A 26,467-nucleotide genomic window follows, 5' to 3' on the forward strand; every position below is an offset into this window, starting at 1 on the left:
GGTAAATTTGCTCCTCTGCCCTGGAATGTAGTATGGCTCTTCTATTCTGCTTTCTGAGTAAATACGCATAACAGACCAGCCTCATGGAGACTCCCTAGACAGCTATGGGTTTCACCCAGGAAAATTAGGACATGAAGATCTAAGCAAAGTAGATCTTGAACTTCTATGATCTAGAAAGAAGGCTGGCAAAATCAGCTTGCCAAATGGAGTGAGAAGCAAAATGAATCATAATGTTAACTGAAAACTGTAATTTCCTTTTTTTACTCTCTAAATGTAGAAAGAGAGCTGCTTATCATCTAGTTCACAATCTTCAGGCAAGATCTAGCACTGTCCACAGGAAGATTGAGTAGCAAATGCACAATTATCCAAATTATCCAAAGAGTTGGTTATTACTTACACCTGTGGTATGTAGCTTCATCTTAAACTTTTCAAAATACAACCAGTGCTTTGATTCAGTGGGATCCAAGTCATGGTAGAAATCTCTTGCTGCATACCCAAAGCTGTGAAACTTTCTCTCCGGTGTCAGGAGGATGGTAGTTGGTGTCTTCTGATTGGAAACGCCTGGATCTCCACCTTCCCATCGTCTATCCAACAAGCAAAACAGCTTCAGGGAGTGATACTCATGTTTACAGCAGCAGAAAAAACAGTATATTGTGAGAAAAATAATCTGGTGGCAGATTGCCCAGAATTCCTTCCTCTCCAAAGATACTAATATCAATCCTCATAATACCAAAACCAAGTGGGTTTATTCACATCCAAGGAAAGACTGTAAGTTTAATTTCAGACAATTCAATAAATTTTGCAGTTAGTTGTATAATTTTTAAGGACATAATCATGCTCTGTCTCTGATAACAATACAGGTTCCTTAAAGTAAGCCACACACAATTAACAAGGAAACTGTAATACACCTATATTTTCAAACTAAAAATACATACGTAATAAATATTGTAAGAAAAAAAAAACATCAATAAAACTACAAATGAAAACTCAAATCCTCAAAATGGCCTAATGGATTGTCAGTCAGACCTCATGCATCCTTACTTGTATGGGATATTATTCCCCATTTTGAAACAGGGACCTGTTAAAACTGACGGTTAAAACTTTACAAACTGAAGCAGAGGAAGTTCCGTCTGAACATGAGGAAGAACTTCTTCCCTCTGAGGGTGACGGAGCCCTGGCCCAGGCTGCCCAGGGAGGTTGTGGAGTCTCCTTCTCTGGAGATATTCAAGACCCGCCTGGACACGGTGCTGTGCAGCCTGCTCTGGGTGACCCTGCTTCGGCAGGGGGATTGGACTAGATGACCCACAGAGGTCCCCTTCCAACCCCTACCATTCTGTGATTCTGTAAAAGCAGCTGAACACCACCCCGGAGAAGTCAACTAAATCCCTGTTTTTGTCAGAGAATGCGCTGTGAAGCAAGACAAGCCAGGTCAACCAACACCTCTTCACGTGTCTCATTTGCTGGGCACCTGAAACTCCGAAGACATGTCTGCAGTTGTTAAGCTCTCTGCATTGCCATTGCACTCTCTACTCATCTGAAGTTGATGCATTTAGTGCTTTAAATGCCCAAAATGCTGTAAAAATTTTAGTCTGTCAAAAATAAAGCAGGCTGCCCCAACCCCAAATTGTCTTACTGGCACCAAAACATTTCCCTCACCATCACCCATTAAAACAGTGAATAAAACTATCCTGTCTTCTCAAGATTGTGAAGGTATCTTCTCGAAGACCCAAGAAGCACTGAAGTATTAAGGTGAAAGAAAAACAAGACTTCTTTCACAGAATGGATAAGGAAATAAGTAAGAATATCAAATATGGGCACAATCATTAAATGCAGCAGGAACTGGGGGAGCATGGGGGGCTGACAAGGTCAGACAGTAGAAAGTGGTACCACAGAGACAGCCGTGAGCATTCCTGTCTTCTCCTCACTTCTCCATCACAAAAAAAGCAGAATGGAAGAACAAGAAACTCGCATTACTGTTCCCCCTTGCCCCACATGCCCGTACTTTCAGCATGAGGAACAAGCACTTACCAGACATTTTCTTAAAAAAGCATCAGTGGAAAATCTGCTTTATGCTATCAGACATAATCACAATGCAGCTCAAACAGGAGCCAAGTTAAGATCACACAGGCAGCTGCATTCATTATTAAACCACATGTTGATTGTTTTTTTTTTTTCTAAAGATAGCAAAACACTCTTCCATAATATCCTACTGCCAATGGCCGCCTTCTGAAGTGCAAAAAGATTGCCTTGTTCTGTGGTACTTGTTTATGTGACATAGCAAAAATATGCAGACAAAAATCTTCTTTTACATTTCACTCTCAGAAACAGTTGAGCCAGTTCAAAATTCAATTGACCTACAGACTAAAGTCTCCATGACTGGCACAGAGAATTTCAATCTAAGGGTTAATGCTTGGCAAAGCAACAAGGAACAGGATCTTCTACAGTGCTGGGAACCATTCAGATCATTCAACTAAATCAAACAGAGCAAAATTTGCCCCTTCTTGCACCCACAGCAGCGATGGCAGGGAATCACGACGTCTGTGAGTTTACTTCAGTATAGCGGGCAATTCCACTGCTCTGAAAGCAGAAACAGCATGATGAGAAGTGGAATTATTTCCACCTTCACCCACTCAGAAAAATTTTTCCTAAATCTCTCTAGTTGCACTGCTCAGTCCCTAAGCTATTATCAGCTGTCAAAGGCTCTGCTCCAGGTCATTTCTTCTAACCTGCTGCTAGAAACACACTTGGTCAGCTCCAAAATCTTTGAGTAAGTGTTACAGCAAACACACAGTTCCAACGTGAAGAAGCTGGGTTCCCACAGCCCATGAACAGAAAACAATGCCTATTTCACCAGAACATTAAATCCCACACCCACTGCAAGTAGAGAGGAGACAGACTGGTATCATTTTCAGTTGGAATCATTAATGATTCATTCTGAGTCACTGGTGGGAAATTCCATAAATAAGATGTGGCTAATAACAATGCTTCTTTATTTTTCTTTACAGCTAGGCACATTTTCTCTTTCCGGAATAAGTACAGTTAAGGTGCAGTCTAAAAGAAGACAAATTGATGCTCAGTGGTATGGGCTGAAATTTTCAAAGCCACTTAGAGAATTGGATGTTCACCTCCTGATGAGTTTCTGATGGAAACTAGACACAATAACTGCTCAGCAAGTTCTAAAGTTCCCAGCCTATATTGCTGTTCAGTCACAGAAAGAGCAATAAGCAAACAGAGGGGGAAGTCCGAGTTTACCATTTGCAGTCAGAGCTTTAAAAATACTCCTGGGTGACACCTTTTCTAGAAAGAAGCAGCTGCAAAGGCACGTGCATGGTAAGTCCTGACTTTGACACTCTTATCAGGCGCAGTCCCAGCCTCACTCCAGTTAACGGAGGCTTCAAGTCAGCAGGGCTAGGATTCCAACACTTCTGCTTTCGGCTTTCTTTCATGGTCCCAGTACTACAAATGATGGTAATAATGCTTTTGGGCATTTCTTTTTGGTTTTGTGTTGTTTTTCCTATTAACAGCATGGCCTAATACAAGCCAGGAATATCTAAATGCATGTGGGGGATATTTTCTCAAAGCAGGGTCAGAGCTAAAAAACTATTCAAGCAGAACCCAGGGTAGATTTCTCCCTAAACACAAACATATTAGACCAGCTCCTAGGGTGACAAAGTGGAGCAGCTTGACAGAGCAGTATAGACCCGTTTATAGCCACAGAGGATCTGATGGTATATTAAAAGTGAGAACAGAGACAAGAGGAGAGTCAGTGTGGAAAGGACCACGAGGTTATACTAAGGTTAGAGAAATGCCCTCCCTGACACATGAATCTGGCTAACGGACACGGCGAAGAGAGTGATCTGTGCAGAGTGATGTGAATTTGATCCAGAGCTGCAGCATAATAGTCAAGGAAACGAAGCAGTGGGGTCATCAAACCGTAGCCGAGCGCCGCCAGGAGAATGTACGGACAAGAAAGGTAAGCCTGTGTCTGCCAAGAGTCACAGTCAAACAGGGAAGAGAAGGAAAATCAAAAATCTGCAGGTTGAAGTAAAGTTACACTAAAAAAGACCACCTTCTCCCTCCTTCCCAAGACAGGCTGAAATTTGTTTCATAACCACATGTGGTTTTCCATTTATTTTTTCTCCATTTGTGAAATACTTACATTCAGTTGGTTGCTATTTAACCAACAGCCAAAACATTCATAACTTCACATAAGTGCACATAAATCAGTAGCAGTTTTTCAAAACTGTGTAAGGCCTGGTGTATTCCCTTCAGAGGAGACGTTATTAACTCCTTCTGTGGCACCGAGCTGTCTTTCGTTATGGCTCTGGCTCTGCCCTGCCCACAGCAGTGCTTGCTGGACTCACGGCCAGGCTGTTGGTACGCATGCACTCAGTCTCCAGGCATGCAGAAAACAGTGCTAGTTGTAACATACACTTCTACTCTGCAACAAGAGCCTGGCGGTAACCACAACTATCTTTGCAGAAGCTGTAAAGATAGGGGAGAAGAGGTGACAGGTGTGAAGTATTACCTAGAACTGATCAAGCAGTAAGTAATGCTATGCAATCAAGGTAAAGTCATCCATCGACCATCTAGAAACACACACCCAACTCCAAACGCATCCTTTAGTCTACTGAAGTGAGTGAGGCTACTCCTACATTTAAAGCTAAGTATATGCTTAAAGAACTTTGTTAGGTCAATGCCTACGGATTCATTTTTTTTAAGTACTGGGCATCACAGCAAATAAATACACAGAGTCAAAACCATGACTTTGTCTGCTAATTACAAGACTCTAAACACAACTCTGCTGACACTACACTCACACTTGGCACTAAAGTCCTGTGTGTTCACTCTTTCCTGAAGCAGGACCTTCTAAACAAACCCATCTTACCCTTCACTGAGATATTTACAGAAAAGCAGCTTTGTTAAAAGGCAGTCAGAAATCTAAATGTCTGGAAAAGATCAGCACTAAGAAGGGAAGGTGGAAAAAATGTTAGGATGCATGGTCTTCTTTGCTTCATTGGTATGCTTTATTTTAATGTAAACATTCTCGAGTGCAGGCGGGAAGTTACATTTACTCTGCTGAAATACTTGTAAATTATCCTACATGTAAGCCTCATTATATACAGAGCTCAAACCTCTTAATACTTTCTGAACTTCTGAAGCCTTATTGCAATACATATACCATTCCTTTTATTGAATTTCATGATTTCATGAGCATTTACACATAAATATATATAAAAATATTATATACATTATTTTGTAAGTCATTTGCACATGTATCTTCCCCAAAATCCTTCCCTGCCAGCAGTATTTATTTAAAAAAAAAAAATCATTGTTGGTATTAAAATATTTTCCATTGTTTGAAATACCTGTTGGAAATCTGAATACATTTCTCCCTTCAAAATATGTTCCTCCCTTCTGGCTGAAAATAGATGACTTAATTTGTTTAATTTCTTTTTACTTGAGGATCTCATATAATATCTACACAGGTCTGAAATCATAATCATGCTACCACTATGGCATAAGGAATAAAATACGGCATTTGGAACCATAAAAAGTAAAATGTCATTTAAGATTTGGAACATACTCTCGGCTGGCCACATAGCACGGAGGTTTCAATGTCCCAGTGACCTACAGCAGGAAGTCTAGTACCCCAGCAGGAGAATCTAGTCTGTAATTTACTGCAGTGTAGTGTGAACCCAATGGTAGAGTCAAAACCTGAGGTACAATTCTGAGTTCAAAGGGCCTAAACATCATCTTTAAAACCAGTAGTGACTTCACCTAGTAAAATCTCCAGAGAGATGATAGGAACAACGTAGTATATAGGATTTAGGCTTGCTCAGGTACGGCTTCAGAGATGTCTTCCCTCATTTTATCTAACTTCTTTAAGGAATATGATTAATTATTTGTTGTCAAAAGAGAATAGGTATTGACAAACATGGGTTCCGACTCCACAACCCTCTAACCTGAGACAGCAACACACAACCTTTCCTTTGACTTCCAGCACCATGCAGCTTCCTGTGCTGTTTGCAGAACAGCAGGTGGATGGGATGCAGAAAAAGTCTTGAAGCATTACTTGTTCGTACTGAAAATGGTAGGTGAATTTGGAACTGGATGGCCTAATATCACTCCAAACTTTATGTCCAGCTCGACAGCATTTCACACCACCCAGTTGCTTCAGCTCTCTGAACTACTTTGCAACCATACACTAACCAGCCATGCAGGCTGACTGCACAATCAATACTGTCTGCTGAGATTGAGAGCGCTGCATTCGGCTAGCATCTTTGCTTAGAAAAATTACAGCATATGATGCTGCACTACAGCAAGTTAGTCTTCTGCCCCTTTTGTTCTCAGTATGCTACACACAGTATGTTACCTATTGTTGTAACAGCAGCTTTGTTCAGACCTTCTGTGGCTAAGCTCTTCACACACATCGTGTTTATGTCTGCAACTACCTGTATCTTGGCCTTCTTACAATACAGTCTTTTTGAAGATACTTTAATAAGACTTGTATAGGTTTTTAATTATTTTAAAAAAATATGTAAAAAAAATAAAAGCCCCTATGAAAATGGTTTGTAGGGAAATCCTTTCATGTACCTGTCATAATGAGTTTTGTATTTGTGATTGCATCAGATTTACATGCATAGATTTAGATTGTGTTGATTTAATCAAGAAATAAAAAACCCCTACATAACAGCACCTAAAATCTGTCTTATGCACATATAATACAGAACAGACTTTACATCAAAACTTCATTTTCACATTCATGCCTTCTGATTGCTTATGTCCCAGTATCAATGCTTCATTACCAAGGATTTCATTCAAATTCAATGTTAAAAATCTTAAATCAGCCAAGTGAACTACCACTTTCTGGGTGCAAATAACTAAGTGTTGTACACGCAACTGTATACAAGCATGATTCCAGGGGACGGGCAGCTCCTAGGAAATTCCATGACCTTTAATAAACGTGTAGTTTCTCTAGATCTCTGAGGTAAGGGCATCCTGACTTAATAATCGTCACTGCTCTCTGAATAGTTCTGAATACTCACTGATCCCTCCTGTTATCACCTCATAAATTCAGCAAAATAACAGAGTGGACATTCACATTGATTATTAAAGCAAATTAGAATACAGTAAGATGCAACAAAAAACTATAACCATGAGAAAGGTGTGCACTGTGGCAACACTAGACAATTCTAGACACTTCAGGCTCCTGTAGAAATTTCAATGGCTACTGCAGACAATCCATGTTATCACGATCGAAAACTAAATGCTGCATTGCAGCCCTTACCTCATTACATGAATACATTCTGGTTCCTTGGTGAAGCTGTAGGCGTAGCCACTGGATGTTGTGCCAAAATCAATAGCCACAACAACAAGAAATAACTGTTCTACAGCATCATCTGCATCAGAGTCCTTCTGTTAAATAGCAGAAGCAAAACAGACACTGAGTCACTACCAGAACAACTGCAACCTGTCTTACCCTTCAGTATTTCTGCTCCCTGAGGCATCCATCCCTCTTCCCTGGAAATAAGGACTTTGCTAAAGCTGCATTTGTGACCCAAGTTGATACCAGAAAGCTCCACATTTCAACAGAAGTGGAAATTCAGCATACAACTCAACAGATTTGTTGAAGCCTTTTATACATAATCTTCTGAATCAAGAGTCTCCTTCATACTCATTTCTTGGAATAGCTGTTACCATGTATCATTAAAACTTATGGCTAAACACTAGGTCATTGGTGTTGGGGCTGTGATTTTTTTGTTTTTTTGTTTGTTTTTTAAACTGATCAACTGCAGGCTATGCTTATATCCATCAATGTGGTATATTTGGGGCTTGGTGGTTTTAGGAGTTATCTATGTCATAACCTTGAACACGAGGCACTACTACTGTTCAAAACTCGTGGAGACAGAACAACCCAAAGTACAGCAATAAGCTTTACATACCACGATAATTATTCATTTATGAAGAATTTATATAACACTTGTTTTGTAAGCCCTACATGTATTCTTTCCTCCTGTCTGCGCTAGAATGTGGAAAGCTGTTCAGCGACTTCTAGCAAATTTGAATCCTTCTCCCTGCCTTTTACTCGTAATCCTGCAATCCCTAAAAAGCACAGTCAAGGGCAACTTGGAATAATTAATTAGAAGAGGTGGAAGGGTTATGGCCCAAAATCATAAGAAACTGATATAAAGCACGACGTAAATAAACAAGGAACTGTACCACTCCCCAGTATGTGGCTGCCTAACATAAGTCCTATATAAAGGAGGAATCGGTAACGAACAGCAAGGAACTACCATTCACACGCTGCTGGTGGTTAAAGCACTAACGGCTTAGTAAGATGGGAAGAGAACAAGCTGAAAATGCTGGTGAAAGGGCTATGTGCTACAGGCTGGCAGACAGTGGAGGAGGGCAATACACCCACCTGCACACACACCATTTTGGCAAAATCGCCACAGAACAGACCTGTTGATCTGTTACTATGCAGGTCCTGTCTGAATCCTCCACCACTGTTGTCCAGCCTGGACTCTCAATAACACTTTGAAACAACTGTTATTGTCCTTTACAGACGAACTGCCAAATATTATCACTCTATGAGCAGTGTTCCATCATCCTCCCCTTGTATCTCTGCTCTCTCCATTCCTGTGACTTCCAGCACCTTTCTGTTGCACCCCTACATTTTCCAAGATCATCCCATAGGCCTGCTGCTTAAAATGGAGAAACGAGAGTAATAAGGTTTGGTCTCAAATAATGAAAAGCTTGTTTGGATTTTCCTAATAAATCTTTTCAACCAGGGAAATATGTTATTTATATGTCTTCTTCAAAGAGTTTAAGGAGCAAATCTAACTGAAAGAGGACATAAATTTATCACTAAGACAGAAATAAAAGGGGGAAGTTCTAGAGTACATAGAGAAAGAAGGGAATAAAGCAAAAGATTATGAAAGAACTCTGGAAATCCTGAAGAGGGATGTTGTACAACTCTAAACTTAAGATTCTGAAAGCTAAGGAAGAAATCTGCCAAGGGTAGCAATGTGTTCTGAACATGATCCCTTGCAATATCAAGAAATACACTGTGCATATCCTGCACTACAGATGATCTTAAAAACATATGGGACTTAGTTTTAAGGGGTGTTTATCAACAAAATGGGCATGATCTACAAGAAATTAAAACACACTACCTTCATGGGACATTTGCTTGCTTCTAAAAGCTTACAGAAGTGGTTATTTTCCTTAAGAAACTAAAACAGTTCTGTTTCGAGCTTCTCTCTGTGTTGGAAGAGATTCTTCTCTCTGGGAATTTGGATTTTACTGTTGAGTATTATAGATACCCTTCTTCCTTCCTGAACAGAATGAGACTTTTCAGGGGCTGCCTAAACAAATCTGTGATACAGATAGCGACAGAACTTGGGAACCCTGAAGATCAAGAAGCCCCCACAACTGACATAAAAATAGGCACGAGCAAATCTATCAGCTCAACAAACAGACAAAAAGAAGCAACACCAGGACCCCAATGAAATGAATGAAAGCTCTGTCACCAACCGCAGTGTCACCAAAATTTCACTTAAGACTCTGGATAGCACAAAAGGGATCCTACAGGAGGAAATTACAACTTTCTAAAGAAATTACATCCCACTAAACTAGCAGGAGGAAGTAATGACAACATACAGTACATGTTAAGAGTGTAGTTCTTACCACAATATGTGATGGAGACAGTGGAGTTATTCCAGGGTCTCCCAAACTTTTGGCTGGTGATGAATAAGCAGATGTGGACACTGCATCTGAAAGGAAAGAAAAATTCTTGAGTGTCAGTAAGCAGAATGAGTAGGATAGGACAGTTGCTTTGCATACGGCTACACTATTTTCCTGTTGTAACAAATCTGCTAAAAAAGAAAACACATTCTACAGCCGCCACATAAAATATACTTTTTGCCCTTACAACATGCTAAGACACAAACCTGCGGTTTTAGTTTTAAAATGCTTGTCTGAATTTCATGATGAACTTCCATTCTTTTGCCTATTACATTACCATGGACAATTTTAAAAGTCTTCTGAAATATATTCAGAAGTCATAGTTGATACAAGCAGCTTGAACACTATACACTCACATTAATGGTCTAAGATTTAAATGTACAAATGCTGAAACTAAACACAAGTTGTGAGATCAAAAAGGACAGACTCATTTTAAGAGAAAAAGAGGAGTTGATATCAATTTGACAATGCAGTAAGAATAAGTCACAATTATTCCACCATGACCTTTATTCTGAAACTTCCCCAATACTGACTCTGTTTTTATTCTTCAACACACTGCACTGAAACATCTTGCAGCTGTTAATATTACTGCAGGACAAAATCCATCTGGAAAAAATGAAAGTATTATTAACAAATCATCAAAGACGTGTTTGTACACTGCACACAATACTGAAATTTCATTTAAAGGAACCTACCAAATGAGTGACAAACACTGTAACGCACTATTCATATCTTTCCTTCTTGTAGTTACCCCCTTGATGGTAGAAAAGGAAATGGCTTATTAAGATAATGAAGCACTAATGACTCAGATGAATTTATATTATATATATTCTTATGAAGACTGCAATAGTTGATCAAAATGGAATGTAGAAAAGGTGCCACACACCCTGTCCATGCTCATACCCCTCTGCCCCTAGATTTAAGCCTTGAGTTTACTGAATCAACTTCTGTAGAATACAAGCTAATCAGATGTAAAGCAGAGTTATTTAATAAGTCTCTAAAGATTAATAACAGTAATAAATATGAAATAATACATTTCAACTTCTCTTTATCACCTACTTGGATGTATCACACAATATAATGCACATTTGTGCATAGCATGTAATACCTAGACATGACTGACAAGTCAGACCATTATTCTAAGGCGACACAGGAGCTGCTCTCCAAGACAAGACCTTAGAACTACTTAATTAAAGAATCCTATTGTTCCTGGTAATCAAACATGTGTTGCTTCCTGGGGAAGATGGAAAAACTCTGCAGTAGGCAACTATGGGATAATCTGCCCACAGGAAAAAATCTTCCTCCAAATCTTAATATCGTTCTTGTAACGACGTCTATTTGTGTTCAAGTTATAATCTGCATGTTCAGCCTGATCTTCAGAAGCATTTGCAGAAGCAAAATATTCACATTTCCTATACAAGTTCTTCAAGAATATACTATGTTACTCCTCTTGTGGTAAAGTACAAAAAGCCACGGGCCAAATGTGACAAGCACAGAATCTGCTCGGTTCATTAAGATATATTTGGATCAGATGCTGTTAGCAGCTTCAGATGCTGTTAGCAGCCTCCTTCGTGCAATTGCTTCCTCTTTTCAAAACAGATTCATTTTTGTACCATCAACACTGCATTTTTCATAGAATTGAAGAACAGGATTTCAGAACAGGGGGAACAAAAAAAAAAAAAAAAAAAGATATTGGTAACAAAACAGTCCACAAAACAACATCCTGCTGTGGCTCCTGGTTAGACCTGGACCAGCACTTGCTGAGCAGACCAGGACATCGCAATGCTGACGCAACGTCTTTGGAAACTGGTACGGTTCCCCCACTTTGGATGCTGGCTTTGGAGGACAAAAACGTAGACATCAAATCACTAGCTACGTGTTTGCAGTGCTTGTTACTAATTCTTTTTGTAACCTGTCTCAGCACTCACAATACAGCGATCTATTTTCCAGCCTGTCTTCAGTTATCAGCCCACGTGTACCTTGAGAAGTTATTTATAGCTCTATGGGCAGCTCAGAAAATCTTGTGTGACAGTATACACATTTTTTTTGTTTCTTGGAGAGCAGCGATTAAATAACCAGTGCAATATTCATATTCAACCAATGAAACTGTGTTAACTTGGGTGGCGTTCTATCGAGAAATTACTCAACCCAATTAACTTGTGATACTCCAGAGGCGTAAAATGTACACAAGGACACTCACTGTATCTACAAGTACAAAAATACTTGCTAACAAAAAATGTTAAGCAGAGATCAGAGGCTTATCTCAGCTAGCTGTAGAAAACACCACTTAAAAGAGAAAATGGACTTCAGTATTTTCACTGAAAATTTTAAAAATAAATTGTCCACTTCAGTTTCAAAATGCTCTTTAAAACTTCTGTATAAAGGCTGGATCTGTGGAAAGGCTAACTGTTCCTAATTCTCATCAACTGCTCAGCTCTGCTGGAAGGTGAAGCTCTTGGTGATTTATCAGTACTTTTTGGCCAGAGGAAAAAAATCCTTCCAAATCCATGACCATTCTGCACTGTATTCACTGCTGCTCCTGCAAACACCCAGCCAAACAAAATAATTCTACAGTAAGTCCTACATGCCACCAGCCTAGAGTTCTGTTGGCTCAAGAGAGGAGTATCATGGAGGGCAATGCCACAACCTTTAAAGTAGCAAACCGCAATTTTAAGCAAAATGTACTGCTGCAGTGATCCTGTAGAGTTGTTATCATGTTGGCACAAGCGGCAGTTGCATTACACCACAGCTCATTTCATGAGACTACTAACTAATCATGCGCAATAATTGGGGCAGCCATAATTGGTATATTGTAACTCAGCTGCTAAAAGAGGCCCTGACACTACCAGAGAGTTTGCAGAGCTAATAAAGGAATGAGTGGAGTTCAGAATACTCAGAGGTTAAAAAGCCATTTATTAGAGCGGTTGGCATTTACAAAAAAAATGGCTTGCAAGCCAGTCACCCTGGATTTGATGTCAAGAGTTCTTCTAACAAGTAGTCAAATAGTTGTTAAAAGCAAATGAAATTAGGAAATTTGTAACATTATACTGTCCACCCTACCTAAACTGAAAGGTGTTAAAATATACTTGTTCACGTGGGAGCTTTAATATTTTGTTGAATTAGCGTTTGCTTGAGGAAAAAACGTGCATGTGCCACAATTTTTACAACTCTGTTCTGAAAAGCAATAAATGCATGGATATTCCAGGCTATTTGAAAGTCTCTTCTTTCTAAAGGAGTGTGATTGGTTGATGTGAAAGAAAAAAAGCCTCTGATTCAAGCCAGAGAATGGCTAAAGGGTTGCAAGGAACCCAACTCGCAGTCGTGCAACAAAAAAAAAAGATGTTTAGCCTTAAGAGTAAATTCCTTTTCTTAACAATTTAAAGCAATGTTCCAGGCAGTACCATGGTATTTGGAACCGTTCTTAAAAGCAGGATGACTTATTAAGGCTTCTGTAACGAAAAAACACAATCACGTAGTGTCCCACATAGCTCAAGTTCCAGCTTTATCTCCCATGTTTACGAAGGATCTCTATCTGTGTCAAACTACACACTATGAAAAAAACATATCACTAAACAGCACGCATTGAATTCTTGACAATTTGCACACGAAAATAAATGGAGGAATCTGATTTAGAATCCAAATTACAGTAAGTCTTCAAACACACCAATATTTAAAATCACTTTTTTCTAAATATGATGCAAATTTCTTGAATGGAAATTCTTTAATTTACTTATGAGACAATAACATGAACATTAACCTGAAACACGACTGTCTTTATCAGGGGTTTGGACAATTTAACTAAATGTGTACAGAATTTGACCACACAATTACAACTTCTGACTTTAGTTCTAACCTGAGAAATTGCCAAAGAGCACCTTGTGCATTTTCAAGGTGACGAGAAGAGGAAGAGAAAATAGAGAAGACTCTCTTTTTCAGCATTTTTTTTTAACATTCAAAGGGTCCTATCTGATTTGCAAATCCCCAGAGAATTACAGAACTAATGAAATCATGAGATGATCAGCAGATGCTGTATTAATAATAAATCATGTCTATAGCCATAGTAGCTGCAATTGCTGGTTTAGTAGATTTAATTTAAATTATTTCTTCTTTCCATCTAAACACATGCAAGCATTTATTTTCTATGGTTTCCTGCAATAGCTAATCAGTTTAGCTTTTTCTGGGTTTCAGTAAATGATCAGCCACATTCTCGATTTCCAATTTCACTGACAATAGAATGCAACGAAGGATAACCTTTAAGTGTCACAGAATAAGAGTAAAACCAAAGTCCAGAGCATTTATAAAAACTTAGCTGATGTAGTGTGAACGTTATCCGATAGCATGCTCAGCTGAATCTGATTTTCTAATAGATCTAGAGAGCAGGACCAACCTCATTATTTAATTAGAAAAATCAGTTAATGGCAGCTGATCTCCTCTGGCAGACCATCAGCCTGTTCTGAACAGAGAGGAGCCCCTGCCACACATTCCTGTCCAGGACCAGATAAATGAGTTTTAGTGAACCATTGAAAACCTCGCAGTCACAAGTCACTAAGCGGGTACCAAAAGTAAAATTCTTTCAGCCACTACACAAAATGTTCTCTCGTCTATTAAACTCGTCTTTTATTAAATATTAAACTTTATATAATTTAGTTACACCAGGCATCAGCAAAATTATCTGCTTCACCTGTTCAGGGCATTGTTCAGCAGGTAAGTGGCATGCTTTAGCAGTGGATTCCCTGCTAACAGCAGGTTCCCTGCGACCCAAGTAACACAGCCAACAGACAAACTACGTTTTTTGCAAGCTGCTCAACAGCATAAAGAACAGAAATGCAGTCAGGTCAGGGAAGGGGGGATATTTCTGAATATGTCTCATGTCACCAGTTTATCACATGGAAAAGAAACAACTTAAAAAAAAAAAAAAGATATACAGTATCAAGCCTCAAGTCTTCAACTGGAAACCCTGACGTGGACTTTTTCTGGTACATTCTGCAGTACTTTAGAGTCATGTCTACAAACGAGCAGGCTTGGCTGGGAGAGAAGTGCCCTTCCCAAACTTTCACAGACTCTACTTCCAAGTGAGGGTGAAAGGGACTCATCATGGTCTGTATCTCCTACAGCTGTTTTGCAAACCACAAAACAGTCAGCAAGTCAGCATCACTACGAAATCACCTCTCAGTGGCAGCATGCCTGTGTTCTAGTGTACTCAATGCATCTTTAGGTCATTTCTGTTTCTATCCTGCCAGGGTGGCCACAAACCCAACACTCGCTGATAAACTCTTTGCATGATTTTCTGAATCAACAATAAGATCAATACTATTCCCTATTTCAAATCATACTTCTAGCATTTTAAGAAGTGCTGTCACAATAATAAGTCATTTTTTTCAGGCCATAATACGCAATGCAATGAACTGCATTCATTGTGCAGATCTGAACCTCTGGCTGAGCTTGAGGACCCACTGGAAAGATCTAGATACTGTCCCCCCCTTCCAGGCTCTCCCAAACTCCCGAGTACGCCTGCAGTACAACACCCTGCCTCAAAAGCAAACCTGCAATAACTCTTTTTGACTTGTATAATGCATATCCACTCTCCCATACGCCAAATGTGCTCAGCCTCTGCGTTATTCATAGGCTGAGGAATCAGATGCACAGGGTAAGTCAGGATGCATTAGACCTCCTAAAAATGCCACTCTCACAGCCAATCTTTATGGGCCCAATAAATCCACGTTAACTGGATTTAATGTGCACATACTGATCATTTTGACAGATCAAACACTTGCACATATATCTGATGGCCTTTTTGTGGAATTTGCAGCCATCCAGCAGCTGGTGAGAGTGATTGTTATATGTAGCTATGATCTCAGTCAGGTTGCTGGTCGTACCAAAATCTTTGCCAAATTATTTATTTTTTAGATCCAAAGACATTGCCTGAATGGAAAATGAATAAATAAATAAAAAGGATGTACTGAACAAAATATGGGTATAGGGTAACCATCAGGCAATAAAAGAATGGAATTAAAAACATCATTTTTCATTCAAAACATTGTACATCACTTTTAGCACCAGTAATAATTTTGCTGCAAGCAAAGCTTGCTAATGATGTTTGCACAACAGGAAAGGAAGAGTTTAACATATTGCTATTAGCTGGCAACTGCTGCATTGATAAAGAAAATCTTATTTAGCTTTTCCTATTGCCTAGATTTTGCTTTGCATTAAGCACAAAATGTCACAGTTTCCAAAAGTAACATGACAACCTAGAGCATTTTACTGGAAATACAAAGATGGCCTTTGAAAATAATTATTGAACAGAAACAAAAAAATGAGACAGAGACACACAAATACAAAAAAACCCACTTAAAATGTTCTTATGTGCAATGAAAAGATCCCGTATTTCATATTAGAAGTAAGAACTTTCTGTTTCTACTGAAACCAATGACACCACTGCTATTACCATCAATGGAATCAGAGTTCTTTGTTTTAAAATGCCAGTAGGCATCCAGCTGGTTTGTTGGAGACTGCAATACACTTCCCTTCTAGGAATACAGCCATAGCTATCCTCTGATACAAATCCAAGTTTCCTGATACCCTTTCATAATAATTGGTCACCCAAAGAGCTGGTATTCATCACACTGATACCAATTAGAACACAATGATTTCCTCAGTCAAAAATCTCCCAATTCTTTGGATAAAACTCTCAAAATAAGACTTGTTCCTCATTACAACTTTGACCTTTTTCATTTATGCTTCTACATTGCCTCCCATCATGATTACAGTTTGACTGCAGGAACTGCTTTTCCACTATGCTATCAAGGTTTCTAAGACAATTTAAGTTTTTAACGTTATTGTTAAGACTAGCAAAATCCAACCCCAGGTTCATCCCATCACTCACTTTGTAGATAACATTCAGTTTTGTGCACCACACCAGAAAAAGGAAACCAAACGACACCATCTATTTTCTGTGAACTTAATTTAAGATGAAAGAAATGCACAAGAACTTGCAATAACCTTCTGAAAATGCCACATGGGTTACATTCACTTCTCCTCTTTTTGACAGGATGTAGGCTAAACTATTTTACCTAGATTAGATCTGACCTCACTAATGCTTGGTAAGATGGACTAAAACAGAACTACCACACTCCTGTGCACACTTCACAGCTGGGTATGTAAAAGCCTCAGCCAAGTCCTTACCAAGAGCTAAGCCTTAAACTCAAACCATTCACCACCTACACTGCAAGGTCTTAAATCCAGCTCCACCTTGAATGACTTGAGAGCTTCCCAGCTTTGCGATCAGTCAGCTCCTTCTTCCCTCCCAGTCCTGACGTGGTTCTCACTTGCTCAGAACCTGCTCGCACCCCAGAGCCTGGGCTTGGGGAACTCACCACAGCGCCTTGCAGTGATCGCTCTCCTCCTAGATTCCAGCTCTTCCACAGCCATGCACTACTGCCATGAGAGACAAAACTGATCCTGGTTTACATGTCAGAGAGGCCAGGCTGCATGGTACGATAAAGGTGGGTTAACAACAGATTCTGCAGCTCAAAGTGCTAGAAGACAACTCTCCAGGATCTTTCTAAATATTCCATGGATATATTTCTGTAATAGACACCTTTAGTACACACTTACTAACCTTCTCTTCCTTCGTCAAGCTCATCTATGAACTTGCTTCCTTCAGGCTTCCTTGCACTACTTGCCTCCGTGCAAGCACGACTCTCCTCTCTCTCTCATCTCCTCCCTCCTTGCTTCCAAAGAGAAAGACATAACAAACAGAAAACAAAACACAGATGTACAGAACCTAGGTTCTGTGAAAAGACACCTTCCTACAAAAGGCTTCCCGCTGCTTCTCCTTCATCACCATGTCTGTCATCATCTACCTCATCGTTTGGTTCACTGCAAGGTTGTCAGAAATGGCACTAATAAGATCATGCTCTAATTCCCAGGACCACACTCATAAAACATTTGTGATGCTAACCACTTTCTTGGGGAAAAACAGCACTTACCAGCTTAGGGTGAGCTACTTGGTTGTTCTTTCTTTTTAAAAAGCAAGATTAAAACACTAGACAGCTATAAAAATCCCTATTTTACTGCAAGTTCCTATTTAAGAACCATGTCAGGATGCAACTGTATCCTGAAGACACTAAAATCCAAGATTTACCTTTCTAGATCAAGATATTAAAATGAATATTATTCAAAGACTGTACAAGAACTACTGTTCAGCTCTTCTGGACCATGCATCCAGCACACAGGACTGAGAACACTTTTGGGGGTACTTGTTTACTTAGAAGGCAAAAAGGCTACTTAGTTATCAAGCATTCCTATATTCATGAAGTAACTTGCAACACATCAAGCTGGATGAATGCAGTCACTCCTTTTTTCTTGAAACATGAATGGGAAAAAATACTTGAAAATATTCGTCCTCTTCATTTTGACAGTCTTCAGGAATGCCAAACATGATTCACACATTTGTAGAGTCTTGACCAGAGAAAACAAAGCTCTCTCCCTCCTCCTCACCCCCCCAAAAAAAAAACAAAGAAGAGGGAGACAGGGCATAAAGAACAGCCACACTAACTATTACTTCTCATAGTAGTCAGCATGAGTGATGCTATATATAAATCCCTTGATATTCTTCAAGGCTATTAAACCCAATTTTGTTCAAAGATGGGAAAACAAGAGAATATTAGTTGTTGCAAAACTGCAAAAATTGGTATCACATTTGACAATTCATTAGCGTAATCAGCTGTGAATCCATAGTCTATGGCTATTGATTTAGCTTCTGAGTGACACTTTATAGCTAAATCTGAAGTAAGTTTGTATTACTTTATTCTTTGCATTTTACAATCTTGAAAACAGATCAGCTATCAGGCTTAAAGGAAAATACCATATGAGGAGAGAAGCCATGGCCAGAAGAAAGTAGATGTTGAGGATTTGTAAAGCAGACCACAGAACCACTAAGTCACTGACCAAAATCCATTTCCAGAGGTCTTTATAATAACAGCCACCAGGCTTACATTGACATGTCATGACTGTGCATGGACATCACATGGAGACCAGCACTGACCACCCAGATAACCAACTGGGAAGTTAACACAGTCACAGCGACAAGCAGATGGTATGGCCTGCAAAGGAGTGCCTATGGCTAAAATCATAACCGGAGCATAGCTGAGTAAGCAAGAGAGCTACTACAAAAGGTTGATTTTTGAATGCAGCAGTTCCATAATGACAGTACTGAAAGCTTTTGTAGACGGCATGCCCTGCCGTTCTGATTACAGCGTTTGCTCTGCTAAGGTATCCATGGAAACTTGAGAAAGAGATGTTAAATTTGCTGGATCTGTTTGGCACCAGGGAATGGGGCTAGTTTCCAGTCAGCCTGGTATCACCACAGGTATTTTGATCTTCTAAGCATGGAGAAAGCATCAAGAGTCCTCAAATGGCGATGAAATCCTCAAGACCAAATTGTCACAGGAATGTTTCTCCCAAGCCATGACTAGGAGGTGGCAAGGGAGTACTAGAGAAACTGTGATTTTAATGTTGTTATTATCTCTTAATAGAGAAAAGTAGCCCAATCACTGTAATGAAGAGAGAGACACAAACACCCACTCTTCAGACCTCACAGGGAACAGGAGAAAAGAAAGTGTGAACACATGCGAGGAAAGCCTGCATGGGACAGGTGGACACTGAACGCTCCGGACTGTGAAACCGTTCAAGGACACCGCTTTGACCCTAGACAGCAGTCCTGAAAAGCACTAAGAACATGAGATGTATCCAAAAATGGACAAACCAAAGCAGTGTTCCCAGGTTATTCCCTATGGAAGAAGTAAGTAGCATAAGGAGAATAATTTACCTCTGCCTGCTTCCCCAAGGAAACCAGTGCAGGTCGGGCAGGCTCCTGCAATAGTTTTTCTTCAGAGAGAGTAAGTGAATAAACTCCCTCAGATGACATTAAATTGCTACTACGAAAATCCATTCACATACACACTTCTTTCTAGACTCCAAATGATAAGAATGACTGGAAATATTTCTCAATGTTCGTCAGAAACTGCATCTGCAGAGAACGGTCTGAGAGTGCTGACTCAGGCACTGAGGAATTACTGGCAGAAAAAACAACAGATATGAGGAAAAACCCTCTCCAGGTCTCCTGTTTTTGTAAAGTAAGATGCTTTTAGGACTGATCCGTGTGCCCAGAGCCCTGCAAATCAATCCCAACAGAGCTACTGATTTGGGTTGGCAAGCACCAAACGACTCTCGCACACGCGCAGCTCACAGCAGCATGCTGGGGACGGGGCACATCACTGCAGCTCACGAAGCTGCTCTCCTATGTCCTTGACACACCCTGATGCAGTCCTGAGTAAGGACATTTAGTCAAGTCCTTAGCAAAGAACAAAGGCTTTCTAGCCTGAATGATGGCCTCCATATTCTGAGTATTTTAGTACATTTATTTGCTTACTTTATCAGAACTGACTGCATTTTCCTTTTCATTTACATGAAAACCTCTCTCAAATCCCTCTGAGACAGACTTTGAAGGAATTTCCTGTTTTAATACCCATTACTTTCACAGTTCACCACTGCCATCCTAATTTTAAAACACTGCAAAGTCACTGCTTTAGTAGTAGTTATGGCAAAATTTAAAACTCGCATTTGTTTATTTTAAATGCTCATCACTATGCTTCTCCACAGCACATGGGCCACAGCTGACATACTTTGAGTAATGAGAGTTATGGAATGTTCTTTTTAAGACTAAAAACATGCCTGGTCACCGAGAGGAGGCAGTTTCAATTTAATGACCCAGGAATCAGAACATTTGTCACCGTGAAGAAGATGAAGTCTGCAGGTATGTCACAGGCATTTCAGATCACTGAAGTTCACACTTGGCAGCAGTGACACCAACATCTGTGACCCTACATCACCAGACAGCTGCACACTCTTCAGTAAAACATCTGTGAAGCAAGCGTACCATTTGCAATCATGACCAATGGACTTCAGACCTCATTCCTGAAATAGATTCCAAGTCCTTCTGGCCTGTCTCTCTCTCTTTCACCATTGGGAACATACAGCTAAACAAGCCTGGAGTTTCACTCATTTCTTGTTCCAACTAGCAAGGCTGCTTAATTGAAAAGTAGCGAGTGCTGTAGAGAAGCTGAGTAAGTAAGTACTTGAAGTCATTTATGGATAGACAAAATACTTTAAAGATTTCAGGAAGCTGCATATAGAAAATGTCAACATCTACTTTACTTCAAAAAATAAATAAAAGCCATATATCCAAACTCCCCAAAAAGGTCATATTGCCTCATATCTAAAGAAGGTCATGGCTGTTCTTGTTCTTCTACTTGGAAGTCGCGTCATTCACATGCATTGTTTCTTATTCCTTTCGCATTTTCCCTTATCATTTACTGAGAGCCAGCGTAGCTTTTTTAAATACCAAAAAAAGCCAAGTTGCTCATTCTCAATAACTACAGACTAAAACAGCCACAGAGAGAAGTTTCTAAATCCATAAACAGTGCGCTCTTTGAAGTTGAGCATTTGTGAAATCCCACCTGACACATCATCAAAAGGCAAAACCAATTCAGGTACAGAAAATGGAGGTGATGGGATCCTTTGGATGTTATTGTTTTAAAATGTAAAGTGTACTTTAAAGATTTTCTTAAAGAAAGAGTGTACTTTAAAGATTTTCTTTAAGAAAGGGATGGTTGTTTGGTGTAATTACAAATGGAATAATCATAGTAGAGGACAGCAAAAAGGGAATTAATCACCCAGAACAGCTTAGAAGAATAAGGAACTTGAAATTTTAAAATATTTGACCAGACCCATAGAAAAAAAGAAAACAAATCCAGACTTCATTGCAATAGCAGATACGGCATCCAGAAGGGGACTCAAAAATTTCAGCAGCATTCCGATCAAAGAGGGAGAAGTTGGCTACAGCAGGTCACATCAACTCAAAAAAAAAAAAAAAAAAAAAGGATTTGGCAGAAAAGAGCACAAGATGAGACAACTCACATACAACCCCAACCACCAGCGACATGGTCAGAAAGCAAAACTGATCCTAAATCTTGACTTTGACATGCAGGGATCAGGTCTTTTGTAGCTGAGGCAGCATTCTGGCCTTCCTGCGCAGAACCGGCCTCCTGAAGGCCGTTCTAACTCGAGCTGACACCCGAGGCTGCCGCAGCCTGTGCTGGCTCCTGGTGACAGTTGTGTTTGAGACACATCCCGGCCCCACCCTCCAGACTGGGATAAAGCCCCCTTACACCGTACGTGCACCGGCGAAACAACCTCTGGACAGAAGAGACCTCCTGGGGCCCCACGACAGCTGACTGCAGCGCGAGGGAAACTTTGCAGGTAGAGAGCAGGGCAGCTCTGCTGAACACCAACTGCTGTCCCATGGGGAACGAACTAAATATTCAGACCGAGAGCTTATAGGGTGACAGTACCATACAGGAAAACTTGTCGGCTGAATCAGCGTCACCCAGTTCTGAGCCAACGGCTTTAAAAACACCAAAAGTCAGTGTAATTAGAAGCTTTACGTGGAACAGCTCCTGGGTGTGAACAATTTCGTCCAGGCTCATGCTAACCAAGCTGCAGATACCGCAATGCTGTGCTAACCGAAGCTATAAAAATGATTGGCAGGCACTGCATACAACACTTGGCTATTTTACATATAGACATTTCCTTTACACATTGTACTATGCGGCAATAAGTGACTGCAGCTTCAACACTGTCAACAGAACAGCACTCACTACACCACGTTTTATCCCCAAAACCTTTTCTTCTCTGACAGCTTCAGCAACTCCAGTGCGTAGAAAGAACATCAAGATTTCTGACATAACAAATCATTGCTTTACTATATGGTCTTCTGTCTTCTAGCAAAATCCCTGCTGCATAGATCCTCCCTATGTCACAAGCCACTTCATTTCAGTGTTGCATCGCACTAACCTTGCAAGTTTGCAGAAAACAAAACACACGATACCCTGTCATCTAGCAGACAAACGAATCTTGGGGCTGTTCTTCCCTTTGTCAGATGCATGCTAGAAAATTGTTACTGGTTACTTCAAACCAAACAGACATTACAGACTTCATTAGGAAGCACTGAGAGAACATTTAGGTGGGGGGAGGGAATCCAGTAGAGCAGGTCATCTGGAAGGTTCAACTCGTTCCTAAATATCGTTTTCTGGGTTATTTAAAATGGATACTTTATGACTCTTGTATTTCACTTGCACTGCAATTAAGCTATTTTATTCAAAATATTATCCTAATCCCATTATGAGCTGTATAAACGCAACCTTTTAAGTTTCCCCATACTCACTACCAGCACCTTAGGCTGAATGTTACAGCTCAGATCTTTGCAGCGTACAGTGAGAAGAAGGGATGGAGGGATCAAACGCAACCAGGCTGAGCCTGCATTTCCCTTCGGGTCATTCACCCGTATCATCTGTCTCCTAGGAACCCTCTTCCCTCCCCCAGTTCCCTTCCCACACAAGGAGAGACCACCCCTGTCCTGCACAGGCTGTGTTATTTTTATCAGGCGCTGTGTAATCACAAACGGACCAAAACCACAGAACCCTTGTTTCGGGCAGAAGCAGACTGAGACCCCCTCAGCCGACACGGCGAAGTTTGCCAAGCCGGAGCCCCGCGGACGCGTTAGCGCGGTGAAACGGCCCCGCCCGGCTCTCGCCCCCTCCCCACGCCTTGCCGGGGGCTCTCTGGCCGCCGAGCCTGGGCCCGGGTGCTGCGGCTCCCGCCCCAGACCGACCGCCCGGGTCCTCCCTTCCCAGCGCATCGGGCTCCTCGCTAGCAAGGGCCGCCCTCCTTTATTCCACCGTCAGCCCCGGCTGCCCAGCCCAAGCCCTCCCGGGCCGCTGCCGGGAAGGGCAGACCGAGCCGCAAAGGGGGTCGCGTCCTTCTCCCCACGCAGAGCACCGGCCGCATTGTGTTCCCACCTGGGTCCCCCCCGCTCTGCACAGCCCGCCATGAGCCGCGGCAGCTCCGCAGCGGGCGGGCCGGGGGGGGGGGGGGGGGGTTCCGCAGCGAGCCGCCCCTGCCCGCGGGGACCCCCCCCTCCCCTCCCGGCGGGCGGACACCGCCGGGCCGGCGGGACATTGTCTGCCGCCTCCCCCCCACCCCCGGCCGGGGCTCCGGCTGCAGATCACTTCCCCCGATAAGCCGGGGCCGCTCCGCCGGCAGCGCGCCTGCATTGCGGCGGGGGCCGGGCGGGAGCACCGCCACCACCGCCGCCGCCACGGCCACCGCCACCGCCGCCCCTTACCTGCAGCAGCGCTCTCCGTCTCCGACATGGCCCCGCCGCCCGCGGCTCTCCGCCCTCACTGCTCACGCCGAGGCGTGGGCCGGCGGCGGACTGCGCTGCCCACCGCGGGGGAGGCTCCGCGCCCTCCCCCTCCCTCCCTCCCTGCGGGGCGGTGCGGTGCGGTGCGGTGCGGTGCGGGCAGCCAGAGGGAAGGCTCCGCGCTCGGCCCCGCGCTGCGCGGCTCCCCGAGCGGGGCTGCCGGGCTGCGCAGCCCCTCCCTCCCCGCTGCCGCGCAAGGGAGCCGGGGCTGCGGCTCGGGGGCGGTGGGGCGAGCTCGGCGGGGCTGCCCAGCCCAGCCCAGCCCAGCCGCGGGTTTCACGGCTGCTGAAGCAGAAGGACCCGCAGGGTGACGGCTGCCGACAGAGCTCCCCCTCCGCGCTGCCTCGGCCGTGGGCGGCTGGCGGGGGGGGTAGGGGGGGGGGTGTCTGCGGTCCTGCTGCGGGCAGAGCCGCCGTGGGGTTTGCCGGGGGTCTGTTGGCTGTTCGCCCTCAGGTTGTCAGGGGTGGGCAGGTACAGCTAATCTGAACAGTCAGAAATCATTAACAGCTGCCCCGAAATCACCAGTTACCGGGTGGCCTTTACAGCGTGGGATTCTGTGTGTTCGCCTTTGGGGTGAACTCTGCCGTGGGGTTCTGCGGTGCCATCAGGGCTGGAACCTCTCGTTTCCAGTGATTTTTAGCTCAGGAACTCGTCTCCAGGACCTGGGAGAGAGACACCCCCATGGTCACTCGATCCATGATGAAGTTTTGAGACTTTTCCAAACTAAGAAAGAAGCCATTACAAATTGGAGCGTAAAAACAAGGCTGGTACCATCGCATGAACAATCCTGGAGCCAGGGAAAATGTTCTCCAGCTTTCCTCCCATGCTTCATGGTCTAATTCTCCTTCACTTCCCAGCCTCGGCAGCCACTCGCGTTTTGAAAGCACAGCTGAGGTGGAATCAACAAGGGCATTAGCTCCAAGGCCAGCCTTGCTGACTCCTAGGCTCAGGAGGTCACTGACATTCATCACAACCTAAAATCCACCCAACGTGTCTCCAGAGTCCTCACACAAGGCAGCATCCCTGGGAAAGGTCCGAGGACTGAGGAATTTTGAAGCAAAGCCCTAGGCACTGCAGGTGCTTCCTCAGCACCTCCCTCTGTTCCCTGATTTCCTCCTCTTGTGGAATTAGCTCTGCTTCCTCAAAGTTTTATTCCCTCTGAGGACAGAAGGTGTGGCACAAAAGTTAAAATTAAAGCAGTAAGCTGCCTCACATCGACACACCTGACTCATCTCAAAGGCCCACACCAATCCTGTAGGCACAAAGACGATGACCTCTGCCTGAAATCCACCCTCTTGTCCAGGGAAGAAGCTGACCTCAGTTCTCCACCTCCCCAGATCAGCTGCACACAGGGATTTTCTAAACTGCTGAGGAGAAGAGAGGGATGGAGCGCGCGGGGACAGTGGAACAGCAGCTCACCCCACCGTTCACACGGGCTGTAAGCTTACATCCTTGCGGAGACCCTGTGACGTGGGGATCCCTCGGATGATCTGCCAAACCCTGAGGAGAGCGCGCGCTGCGACAGTGTGCGTTGGGATTGCCGCTTTCCCTTCTCCCCTCCGCTCCACGCCAAGCAACAAAGGGGAACATCTGGCCAATACTCGGCTTTAATTATCTATTTAGAGTCAGGCTGAATATTTATGCTGTCATTAAACAGCCTCGGAAATAAGAAACCAAACAGCTCTAATACTTGGTTTCCTGACACGAGACTTAAATAGCAGAAACTTTTGCTTCAAATTAAATGCTCTTCAATAGCAATTAATCGTAGGCTTTAAAAGTGTATTGAGATAATTAACAAAGGCAGAGGGAAAATAAAAGACACAAATACAAATCCAAATTGTATACCTTCAGGAAAAAAATATTGTATGCAGGCTAATTTTCCATGGTCTCTCAAGCAACAAGAAAACACGCATAAAAATAGCATTTGCTGGGTACAGACATCTTTCCGAATGTCAAGGTAGTGACTACATTATTCAATATCAAGCCAGGTTGCCTAAGTTACACACTCAGCTGTAGGTGCTCTGAATAATGCAGAAGGAGAATATTTGAATGCATGTGACCACTGGTTTCAGAAATAAGACCCTTTCCCAGGGAGCTTAGTATCTCCTTTTAAAATCTAATGAGAGAAACCAAGTAAAAAAAAAAAGCATTTGAAGTAAAATTAGATTCTCAATCTGAAATACAAAATGAAGAACTGAGGCGCCTTAAATTTTGTTTTGTTTTATACAGGTTGAAATTAACTATATAGATAAAAATAGATCATAGAAAAATAAAATATTGCATTATTTCTCCCTTGCCATCTCTCTCCCTTGGAAACAAATAAAAAAGTACATTTCATAGGAAAGGAAAACACTTTTTGAAAAGGTCACCGTACCAAATGAGCCCGCTCTGGGA

General features: G+C 42.2%; 1 protein-coding gene across 1 annotated transcript in view; it reads right to left on the minus strand.

Moving 5' to 3' along the window:
* HSPA12A (heat shock protein family A (Hsp70) member 12A) overlaps positions 1-24,246 on the minus strand; it is a 61,114-nt gene extending 36,868 nt beyond the window's left edge. Inside the window, exons 1-4 of the mRNA XM_075423813.1 lie at positions 23,996-24,246; positions 9,694-9,779; positions 7,292-7,419; positions 398-584 (exon numbers count right to left, since the gene is read on the minus strand). Of these exons, the coding sequence (XP_075279928.1) occupies positions 398-584; positions 7,292-7,419; positions 9,694-9,779; positions 23,996-24,023 (429 nt within the window). The 5' untranslated portion in view covers positions 24,024-24,246. The remainder of the gene's footprint in view (positions 1-397; positions 585-7,291; positions 7,420-9,693; positions 9,780-23,995) is intronic.
* Positions 24,247-26,467: the final 2,221 nt, after the last annotated feature.

Source organism: Opisthocomus hoazin, chromosome 6, assembly GCF_030867145.1.
Source record: "Opisthocomus hoazin isolate bOpiHoa1 chromosome 6, bOpiHoa1.hap1, whole genome shotgun sequence".
NCBI classification, from domain to species: Eukaryota; Metazoa; Chordata; class Aves; order Opisthocomiformes; family Opisthocomidae; genus Opisthocomus; species Opisthocomus hoazin.